The sequence below is a fragment of the Salmo trutta genome, chromosome 15 (assembly GCF_901001165.1).
Source record: "Salmo trutta chromosome 15, fSalTru1.1, whole genome shotgun sequence".
NCBI lineage: Eukaryota > Metazoa > Chordata > Actinopteri > Salmoniformes > Salmonidae > Salmo > Salmo trutta.
In genome coordinates this window covers 31,677,137-31,689,203 of record NC_042971.1, presented here as the reverse complement: position 1 = coordinate 31,689,203, position 12,067 = coordinate 31,677,137, and the positions used below count along the sequence as shown (strand labels likewise).

Below are 12,067 nucleotides of genomic sequence, written 5' to 3'. Positions count from 1 at the left end.
AAGGACTGAAATACATACATTTAAAATGCCACACACAGCCTACATTCAAGAACATACACACAATATCTAGGTCTAATACATAGTACAGTGCAAATTACAATACAGGATATATAAAATGGCTGTGTCTCTGTAACAGTGTAGGTTCCGTCCCTCTCTTCGCCCCAACCCGGGCTCGAACCAGGGACCCTCTGCACACATCAACAACTGACACCCCACGAAGCATCGTTACCCATCGCGCCACAAAAGACGCGGGGAAACCCTACTTCAAGTCTCAGAGCGAGTGACGTCACTGATTGAAACGCTGTTAGCGCGCACCACCGCTAACTAACTAGCCATTTCACATCGGTTACATCTCTTCACAGTTCCCTTTGTGCAGTAAGGTGTTTTTTAAACAGTTTTTTTTTGCTAGCTTGAGTTACCTGTCGTGGCAGAGAGTTCCATGTATTCATGGCTCTATTTAATACTGTGTGTTTCCCAGCCTCAGTTCAATATTATGACACCTCCACTGTGGGGCTCTAGATCTGTATAGTAGTAGTTGTAGCCTATCTGACAAGTACAAAGAAATGTATATCTGTGTCAGAACTAAAATTTAAATGTAGAATGGGAACATGGTACCGACATATCTTTCTCTCGGTCTCTCTAGGGCTAGGCCTAAGCTTCTCTTCCTTTTTTATATAATTTTTTAAAAGTATTAAAATCATACAGTGGACGTCTAGGCCTATAGGAATGACATGATGCATTTAACTCTCATCTCCGACAGCTGATCCGTGAAGTGGACAAATATTGTTTTTGAAAAGTAGAAACCAATAAAACAATAGGCTACAACGAATAGTTTTTTCTTTCATTTGTTATAGGCTGTTAAGAACACATACTTGGCCAATATTGCTTGTTTACTGATGGCGCTGCCCGGTCAGGGAGTTTTTCTCTCTTTCTACTCTTGGATATGAACGGGTCTCTCGAATCCGAACCGGCACTGGTCTGTTTTTCCACAGGCCTTTTCCAAATGAGTCTGATTGTCCTTGGGTCCATTCGAACAGGTCTTTGTTTTCCTTTTTTTTATTTGTATTTATATCTGGTTGGGTGGGAAAGCCATGGATCCATTTCGGACAGATCCAACTAACGCACACACACACACACACACTCAGTCATGAGCCACCCACTTTATCTCCTTCCCTCTAACACATTATTACTCACACACGCTAATATTGATATGAGGAAGTGTCCTTGTAGCTAGATCCTCTCCGGTTGATTTAACAAATGCAAAAGCCAAGTAGAAAAATGCTCAATGGGATGATAGCTAGTAGCATAATGAAGATAGTCAATGGCAGTAAAATTATGAATAGGTGGCTGACTTTGTGAATTAAGAGATAGCAGACAGTCATAACAGCTTTTATCAACCAGTCTTCTCAAACTTCGTAAGTAGTGATCATGTCCTTTTACTGCACTGTCTCCTTCCTGCCTCGCACAGAGCCTGGGCTACATGAGAAGGAGCAAATGAGATTTAAACCGTCTCAACTGTCATTAACCATTATGGACAAGTTGTGCTGAGAGTCCATCGGAAGCACTTTACAGTGAGGCTCTTAGCTTACTGTAAGTCATGCTGCTGGATGATGGTATGACACATGGGCTTGATGCTTTTGTACTTAGCAGGATTCAGGAATCAACAACACAGAGAGATATTAAAATAAAAATGATTTTGGGAGTGGGACCCAGGCGTGTGGTTCTGTAGAACTGTGCCTTAGTGAAGGGATGCACTACTTACAGTAGGACTGGGTTGTGTTCAGTATGCATATTAAACTTGTTTAATGAACATACTCAGGTAGTATCTCTTCCGTTTCAAATAGTGTTCTACGGCTGCGTGCCTACTGAACACGACCCTGTGGTTGCAGTGATGTGGTACCATCAGAGGCTGTACAGAAAGTGCTAGATTGTAGGCTACTGTTATGTGGAAATAGTAGAACTGACCTGTTAGAGCAGGTGTGCGAGCGTTTGAATGATGTAAGTTACTGTTTCTTCCCCCAACAGGCAGAGTATGAGGTCAGTCCAGATGAGAAGAGGAGGGAGTGTGCTCAGGAGCTCCTAGACAAGTACTTCAGCCCAAAGGTACAGTAGAATAACCCCTATTTTCAGCCAATGAGTGATTTGATGTCAAATATTCAATAATGGTGACGTGTGGTTACCCGGACCCAGATTAAAACTATTCACGGTCTAAAAATCTATTTCAATTAAGAGACTCCATCGAGCATGCTTTTTCATTCAGGAGAGGGCTTAATCTGGGCCTATGATGTCATATATATGAAATTCACACTGTATTGTGTTCCATCCCCCTGTAGTCAGAGGATCATGTCCCGGAGTTGGGGGAGGAAATGATGGGTCAGTTTACAGAGAGACTGGAGCAGGAGCAGGAGCCCTGTAAAGAACTCTTCAACGAGTGCACCAAGTGAGTCTGTTAACACAGAAACCCAGTCACAGAGAATAAACTAACATCAATACTTACTTAGCATATGGGATATATTCAAGATTGGAAAAGGTAGATTTTTCTTTTTTTTTTAATGATCATCACACCATTATTCAACGAAGGAAGCCAGTTAAGAATAAAGGGACATTTTCAGTGATAAAATATGCCAAGAGGCAGAATTTCTGAGTTTTCCTTTAAATTGTCTCCTACATTGTGCAACATCCTGTGAACAGTTGTTCACACTTGTTGTATGGGCGTGTCAACAGCATTGAGTGTGTGTGGCAGCTGATGAAAATGGTTCTAATCAATCAACCCTAGCAACTTCAATCACCCGCCATTCCATTCAGCAACATTTATATTCTAGAACATTCTCACAACTGTTCCAACAACATGAACAGACTCTTTATGTCATTCTTCCATCTGGTTGGGGTTTATTAATGTTTAGATGTGAACTGATGTTTGGGGAATAGTAGACAGAGAGATGGGCCCATGGCATAGCAGCATGGTACATGTGTAGGGCCTGGAGATTTTCTTGGCCATGTGACCTGACCAGAAAAAACTCAAGGCCTTAGGGAGGGACCAGAGTATTTCCTGTTTAGGTCATGTAGTGGGCTGTATGTGTTCTGAATGTGTTCTGTCTCTCTGTCCTCTGTTGTAGACTGATCCATGACTACCTGAGTGTGGCTCCCTTTGCAGACTACCTCGACAGCATGTACTATAACCGATTCCTGCAGTGGAAGTGGCTGGAGAGGTATGGTAGCCTACTAGTTGAACTTGAAATCAAAGTGAAAATGACATACTCACACACCCTTTTGCTGCTTCCCACACTTATGAGCACACACACACTCTTATCAGCCTGAGAACCTCACCTCAACACAGCACGAGTGATTACATGTTACGGTAACTTCACACCGCTCCATAGTATCCTCCTAGTCACGTGTACTCCTCAACTCTCAATGGGGCTGTGTTTTTGATATGCTCTGCTGTTAATTCTCCTATTGATGGGATTTTTATATATATATATATATTAGCGTCTCTCAAGGTTTCCTCCTATCTGGAGTTATTCTTATCAACTGTTCCTCAACTTGGTCTCATAGGTTTTTAGGCCAGTTTACCGTTAAGAGCTTTGTTACAAAAGTATTTGTTATAAGCTCTACACAACGCACATACAAAGTTATGAAGCAATTGATAGTGTTCAGGATAGTGGCATTGTGATGTACTGTATAACCTACACTTTTGGTTTTGTTTACATTCATACTCATACTTCAAATCAAGCTTTATTTATACAGCACATTTCAGACATGCAATGCTACACAATGGGCTTCACAGGAAAAAACTAAAGTGAAATATTTACTACACAATTAACATAAGAGGATGAAAAGCAAAAGAATAACAATAGAAACTGAACGACCAAAAAGCACCCTAAGCAAAAGCAAAGCTAAAAAGGTATGTTTTAAGATCTCATATAAGTATGTCCACAGTTTCGGCACCCCTCAGGTTCTCTGACAGGCTATTCCAGATGCTGGGGGCATAATAACTAAAGGCTGCCTTTCCCTGCCTCGTGGTCCTAGGCTTTGGGATAGTTAAAAGCCCAGTGCCAGAGGACCTGAGAGACCTACTGGGTACATAACTTAAACTCATGTCTGACATATATTGGGGTGCACAATCATGGATTGATTTTAAAAACCAATAGAAGAATCTTAAAATGTATTCTAAAACTCACAGGCAGCCAGTGCAGAGACCTTAACTGGTGTAATACTTTCTCTCCGTCTGGTCCTATATGGGCCATTTGAAGACCTTTAGCCCAGCAGGCCTATCATACATGGAATGGTCTCTATATTTATTTACGTTTGCAAACAGAACATGTCTCCACACATCAGCCTAGCAGAGAGGCAAGGCTTGTGCAATGCCCTTCCCATAATAGTCATAGATTAAGTTTACCCACACACTTTCATCACTGGGCTGTTTCGTAAATGGCACCTTTAGTGCACTACTTTTGACCAGGGCCCATAGAGTTCTGGTCAAAAGTAGTGCACTATGTAGGGAATAGAGTGCCATTTGCGACGTATCCTTTGACTCACAGTAAATATGCCAACACTTGTTAAAGGCCTTAAGCAAGTTGTCTCATCTTGTCTTTGGTGCTGGGCCAAACTCAAGTCTTTCTCTACAAGATAAAACAGAACATTTGACTGAATAGTATTTTTTAAAGCAAAAACATTGTTAAAGTGTAATGGTCAAGCCGTTAACTTACAAAGTCAGATGTGTATGTTCCTGTGCATTGCTGCTGTACAGTCAGTGTATGTCCATGAAGTTGAGCAAATTTCCCCCACGTTGGACAATAACGTTGTGTTGTTTTCTATTGTATTGACCCTCTTCTCTGTGTCCTCATAGGCAGCCAGTCACCAAGAACACATTCCGACAGTACAGGGTATTAGGAAAGGGAGGCTTTGGTGAGGTAAGGACTCTCTCTGTTTCTCTCTTTAACTAAAGCATCCTTTCAATTAGAATGAGATTTTAGAAGTGGATAATGAGAAATAAAGTTAGTCTCTTCGTCAACTTGTAAATGATCAACAAGGTCCAACAAGGATCTCAGTCTGGATGTAATTTGATGGGCCTATAAAATTATAAACTGTGTTTTTGGGAAATAACTGCCATTTAACTGGTGTCATCTTGTGGTGTGAAATGGGTCATGCCACCATTACATTGTAATTACTGGGTTAAAGAGTAGACATTGCAATGGGGTGTTCATCACTTTTCTCTTGACCCCCCCCCTCTCCCTTTCTCTCTCTCATCCACTTCTCTCGTCAGGTGTGTGCTTGCCAGGTGCGAGCCACAGGAAAGATGTACGCGTGTAAGAAGTTGGAGAAGAAGAGGATTAAGAAGAGGAAAGGAGAGTCCATGGCCTTGAACGAGAAGCAGATTCTAGAGAAAGTCAACAGTAGGTTTGTTGTAAGTATTCGAGCTACCTACTTACCGCCTACCATTTGTCACGTATGTATAAGATATGCACTGTATGTAGGGTTGTGCGATATATCAAATTAATTTGAATATACGTTTTAGCGCAATGTTCCAAATGCCTTTATCGCAAGTCTCTAGGTTTTTATTTGGCCTCGTCTCCTTCGCTCGTTCTGTGCTGTGTGCACTGTGCACCTTCCCACTCACACAGACACCAAGCCCCGCCCCTTGCCACTCACAGCAACAAAGATAAAAGATCACTTCTTCCTGCCTGACAACAAACAGTTTCAACTCGCTATTTGCATTTGAGGTTTGGTCGATTGCCCTTCTAATTATACCCTTTTTATGTCTCAACTTCCAAAATGTAGAATAGACCCTACTAAAACGGGAGTTATCAATGAGCATGATTGTGCAAAATGAATGCTCAGTTTCTGCACTACAGTAAGCAGCATTTTTAGCTACATACTATTATGTGCTAGCTCTCTAGTCTGTGTTTAATAAATGTGCAATGAGCATAAAAATAAGCATTTATATAAGGAATTGGCAACTGTTCTCATTCTGAGAAGTAAGCATCTTATCCAGGTTGGCCACTTGATTTCAACATCTAAACAAAGTGAACAGGCTGTTGTTCAAACAGTTGGAGACGGACAGGAGCATGTGTTCATAATAGTTTAGCTGTTCTACCTTGTTAGCAAGCATATAGATCCAAGTTGGCTAGACTTGAAATACAAAGATTAGCTGGCTACTCACTAGAGATTGTTTGAGATCTGTGTTCATTTTCTATAATGCCTGCTACAAGTAGTTGGTCATTATTAGTGGATGTCCATGGTTCTGGTTAAATTTGTAACAAAAAATACATTTTCATCGACAGACATGAAAGCCAGATCAGTGATTATTGCAAAAAAAGCATGTTAAATTATACCGAACAAGAATATACCCACTGGGGAGCCAGGCTCAGCCAATCATAATTGGTTTTTCCCCACAAAAGGGCTTTATTAAAGACAGAAATACTCCTCAGTTTCATCAGTTGTCCAGGTGGCTGGTCTCAGACGATCCCGCAGGTGAAGAAGCCGGATATGGAAATCATGGGCTGGCATGGTAAAACGTGGTATGTGGTTGTGAGGCCTGTGTGACGTACTGCAAAATTCTCTAAAACGACATTATGGTAGAGAAATTAACATTAAATTGCGCTCTCTCAAAACTTGAGACATCTGTGGCATTGTGTTCTGTGACAAAACTGCACATTTTAGAGTGGCATTTTATTGTCCCCATCACAAGGTGCACCTGTGTAATGATCATGCTGTTTAATCAACTTCTTGAAATGCCACACCAGTCAGATGGATAGATTATCCTGGCAAAAAAGAAATGCTCACTAACAGGGATGTAAACACATTTTTACACAAAATTTGAGAGAAATAAGCTTTTTGTGTGGATGGAAAATTTCAGGGATCTTTTATTTCAGCTCATAAAGCATCGGACCAACACTTTACATGTTGCGTTTATATTTTTGTTCAGTATATTTTGATAAAATAATGTAATTATTAGTAGGTCTTGTGTTTGTGGAAGGCTTATATTTAGCCTAGGTATAATTTTTCAAACCCTGATTTAGATTACATTATGTTATTCCTAACTGTTTGAAATGCAGTGTATTGACCTTAAATTGTCCAACAAAGCTTATTTGAAGAAAAGTTGAACAAAATAGATCTTGACTCGCCCATAAGTTTGAAAAAAATCTAAAATTGGGCTAAAAATCCTATCTGTATGTACAGTATATGTAATATATTTAATGTATACAGTACATGATCTACATTCATATATTATGCTGCACCACTTACTCTGTTGACCGCAACATAAACACTTTTGACCAGTTGAGTCTAGATGGCTCTTCGAGACGACTGTGTGCTGGCTCGTAATAATAATAATAATAATAATAATAAAAACAACACTAGTAATTAAAAGATAACATCAGGGTTTGGATCAGTGGGGTTTGTTTTCATTTCAAGTGACCCCACACAACCCATTTTACACTTATTTTATTTGGACATCCATCAGTCGGTGATCCAATGTTCTGGCCAAAAGTGGACTTAGATGTTCATTCTGTTTCCCACACACACTCCTCTCCTTCTCTTAACTCATAACTTCAAAATGGTCTCTAAGCCCAGGGTCGTATTCATTAGGGCACACCATAACAGAATGTAGCAAAAACAAGCGCTTCTTGGACAAGTTCAGGTAGTCCCTCCCTGTTTGTCTGTTTTCTTTTTGTTTGGTGCCTAATGAATATGACCGTGTTGTCTGTCTCTCATGGAGGTGAGTCTAGCGTACGCCTATGAGACAAAGGACGCTCTGTGTCTGGTGCTCACCCTGATGAACGGGGGAGACCTCAAGTTCCACATCTACCACATGGGAGACGCCGGCTTCGAGGAGAAGAGGGCTGTGTTCTACTCTGCCGAGCTGGCCTGTGGCCTGGAGGACCTGCACAGAGAGAGGATCGTCTACAGGTGAGGCTGCACACATAGTCTCTCTCACTCACACACACACACACATGCGCACACATACACAGGCACATATATACAAATGCGCACACACAGGCACATATATACAAACACTCTCACACACACACACACACACACACACACACACACACACACACACACACACACACACACACACACACACACACACACACACACACACACAAGGCTGTTCTAAGGGAATGGTTTAGCAGGTACTCAGCTTTCTACTTACTAGGCTGCAGGAACTTTATGGAGCATATTTAGTGTTTACACAAGTATCAGCTTACAAGGGCGGATGGAGAGAAAGAGAGAGCGCTTCATGTTTTCGAGAGGGAGAGGGAGAATGATGGCTAGCAAGACAGATTGAAAGAAAGGGGGGGAGAGAGGGAGAACAATAGATATCAAGATGTAGAGAGAAACAAAGAGAGAAGGAGCGATGGAGAGCTTGTCAAAGTTTTGTAAATCTGTCTCTTAGCTGCTCACAATGCTGTTGGAGGCAATAGAAGTTAGTTCTTAGTTTCATAACTCCTGGTATTTCTCTTTTCTTCCAGGGACCTGAAGCCTGAGAACATACTATTGGACGACCATGGTGAGTAGAGATAGCAATAATATGAATGCCCACTTGTATACAAGTAAATAAATATTCTAATGGACCAACCCTGGTCTTGGAGACCAACCATGGTCCTGGAACAATAGCCTGCATACCTTGTTGTTCCAGCTGAGCACTACTTTAAAACACTTGATTCAACTAATCAAGGTCTTGATGATTAATAGATCCGGTGTGTTAGTGATGGGCTGGAACAAAAGCCTGCACACACTCTGTAGCTCTCTGTAGCCAGATCTTACTGCTTGTGTGAACCAAGCCTGCCATTCTGTTATTCACCAATAGAGGGAGCAAATTGTCTATGAAAAGACTTGTCTCAAGATGGGGTCTCCTGCTTTCTCAAGGTTGTCAGTGAAGCCTGCTACCACTGAATGGTGCTCTTTAGCAAAACAACATAGATAAGGTTTCCACAGTACGTGGCTTTCATGAGATCTGCTTTGACTAAAGGAAGCCCTCTATTGATATACAGTCTCTTGTCCAGACTCCAGACTGGAGATAGCCTGTCAAATGACATCGGATTGAGGGGTGTATGCTATGTAATACTGTATGTGTCTTGTTGTGTCGTGATTGGCCGTACCCGGGGATCTCCATTGATATGCATCGTCTGTGGGGATAGCATGTCATATGACATAAGGTTAACTGTTCCAGCATTAGGCACTGTAACACAGTGTGTGTTGTGTTCCTTTAGGCCATATCCGGATATCAGACCTGGGCTTGGCTGTCCACGTGCCCGAGGGAGAGACTATCAAGGGTCGGGTTGGCACTGTTGGGTACATGGGTAAGTACATTCAACAAAAGATATTCAACATGTTTTTTTCAGATTCTGTTCCTGTACTGTATAATGAACAGTACCAATATACACGGAACAAAAATATAAACTCAACATGTAAAGGGTTGGTCCCATGTTTCATGAGCTGAAATAAAAAATCCCCAAAATGTTCCATACGCACAAAAAGCTTATTTCTCTCAAATGTTGTGCAAATTTCTTTACATCCCTGTTATTGAGCATTTCTCCTTTGCCAAGATAATCCATCCACCTGACTGGTGTGGCATATCAAGAAGCTTATCAAACAGCATGATCGTTACACAGATGCACCTTGTGCTGTGGACAATAAAAGGCCACTCTAAAATGTGCAGTTTTGTCACAGAACACAATGCCACAGATGTCTCAAATTTTGAGGGAGAGTGCAATTGGCATACTGACTGCAGGAATGTCCACCAGAGCTGTTGCTACCATAAGCTGCATCCAGTCTCGTTTTAGAGAATTTGGCAGTACGTCCAACCGGCCTCACAACCGCAGACAACGTATAACCACGCTAGACCTTGATCTCCACATCCGGCTTCACCTGCGGGATCGTCTGAGGGGTGCTGGGGTTGTGCTGAGGAGTATTTCTGTCTGTAATAAAGCCCTTTTGTGGGGAAAAACGTATTCTGATTGGCTGGGCCTGGCTCCCCAGTGGTAGGGCCTGGATGCCAAGTGGGTGGGCCTGTGCCCTCTTATGCCCACCCATGACTGCCCCCCTGCCCAGTCATGTGAAATCCATAGATTAGGGCCTAATGAATTTATTTAAATTGACTGATTTCCTTATATGAGCTGTAACTCAGTAAAATCTTTGAAATTGTTGTGTTTTATATTTTTGTTCAGTATAAATGAACAAGACATTCATAAAGTCATAAGTACTACGTAAATGCTTCTAAAATTATTTGTAATCATGTGTCTGTTTGTGTGCGCATACGTGTGTGTGTGTGTGTGTGTGTGTGTGTCAGCTCCGGAGGTGGTTAAGAATGAGCGCTACACATTCAGCCCAGACTGGTGGGCGCTGGGCTGTCTGCTGTATGAGATGATCGAGGGCCAGTCTCCCTTCCAGCAGCGCAAGAAGAAAATCAAACGTGAGGACGTGGAGAGGCTAGTCAGAGACGTGGAGGAGGAGTACTCAGACAAGTTCTCAGAGGACACCAAGTCCCTCTGCAAAATGGTACCAGACTACAGTACCTCTTCATATTATCAACAACATGAGATCATGCTTTGTCTGTTGGCACAGGCATTTGCTTTGCATATCAAAATATATCTTTATAGTAGTGACTTTTATTTGTGAAGGCAGCGTCATGTTATCAAAAAATTTGCATTCGTGACGTACGTGCATGAAGGACGCTTTTATTCAGGTTTTTTATGACTTCTAATATAAGCACAGAAGGTTGTCTTTGATGATTTGAAAACTAACTCCAAACACATAGTCCCAGTCAGTATCCACATAATAATAAGGAATTCTCCTCGACCATACCCATAAATTGGGGAAAACCAACATTCTTTCCTATTGACCCCCATTGTAAGAGGCAACTTCGTCGTCGATGTTATACAGAAACAACAAAATATGCCGAGAAGCTGCTGTGTTGTTCAAATGTACATGAAGCCAGGTCAAAAATCCCAACCCACAGTTCGCAATGCTCTCATGTAGGGAAATGGAGCCTGCGAGAAGAGCCCTGTGGCTTGAGGCTTTTCGGTGTGGGAAATGTGGGGATGCGTAGGCTACACGTAGCTATGTGTGTGTGGAAAACATTTAATCACAGGTGAGACATTTAACTTGTTAAGTACAGCCCGTTTGTAACTCCACTCACTACTTGTAGCGGTATAGTCCGTTTGTTTGTGTTGTTGGTCTTGGCTAGCTTAATGTTCCGGTCGGTAGCTAACTAACACTCACTCACTTAAGTGGCTGCTAGCATCGTCATGAAAAGGCGCATGAGGGAAGCCGTACAATATTACGTTTTTATAAGTAGGGAGAATGCTAGTGAGCAGGTAATGTTGAATCTTTAGACACACTTTTCTTTAAATGTAGTTTTGTAATGAACTAAAACAAGTAGACAAGAAAATTGGTTTGAAACGTTTTTTCTGTGAGCCAATGGGGTAACCTAGGTAACCACAGGTTGTTTTCCCCACAGGTAGGCAGGGTCGCAACAGGGTCTATCTATTACCGACAGGGTTTATACAGCAGATCAGTTAATCATTTATCAGTTTAACAGTATAACATATTTACTTTGTTGCTTAGTAACACTGCTATCTCTCACTCTTCTCTCCGCCCAGCTGCTGGCCAAAGAGCCCAGTGAGAGGCTGGGCTGCCAGGGGGAGGGTGCTACGGAGGTGAAGGCCCACCACATCTTCCGATCCATCAACTTTAAAAGGCTGAAGGCTGGCAGGCTGAAGGCCCCCTTCACCCCTGATGTAAGGAAACACACTGTGGTCCAATCTGTTCACTGTACAGACGTCATCCGCCATAATGCATCATTTAGATAGATTCCAAGAGTGACACATGTAGTGACGTTGTCATGACATGAAACATCTAGCCTTTTTGTCTTTATATGGTAGAATGAATGAGCTGCCTCCACTTGATGTGATTGCATGTGTGCACGCATGTGTTTAGTGCGTTACAAAGTAGGATTGAAATAGATGTAATTCGGTCATTGATCTATACAAAATACTCCATAATGTCAAAGGGAAACTTCAGGATTTGTACAATGAGGCCCTTTATCTACTTCCCCAGA

The 12,067-nt window shown here is 41.9% G+C and overlaps 1 protein-coding gene across 1 annotated transcript in view; it reads left to right on the top strand.

The window, feature by feature from the left end:
- LOC115148821 (G protein-coupled receptor kinase 6) overlaps positions 1-12,067 on the top strand; it is a 51,328-nt gene that overhangs the window by 24,720 nt on the left and 14,541 nt on the right. The window contains exons 4-13 of the mRNA XM_029691077.1: positions 2,026-2,103; positions 2,334-2,440; positions 3,117-3,209; positions 4,850-4,913; positions 5,267-5,407; positions 7,721-7,911; positions 8,478-8,515; positions 9,219-9,308; positions 10,298-10,506; positions 11,610-11,747. Of these exons, the coding sequence (XP_029546937.1) occupies positions 2,026-2,103; positions 2,334-2,440; positions 3,117-3,209; positions 4,850-4,913; positions 5,267-5,407; positions 7,721-7,911; positions 8,478-8,515; positions 9,219-9,308; positions 10,298-10,506; positions 11,610-11,747 (1,149 nt within the window). The remainder of the gene's footprint in view (positions 1-2,025; positions 2,104-2,333; positions 2,441-3,116; positions 3,210-4,849; positions 4,914-5,266; positions 5,408-7,720; positions 7,912-8,477; positions 8,516-9,218; positions 9,309-10,297; positions 10,507-11,609; positions 11,748-12,067) is intronic.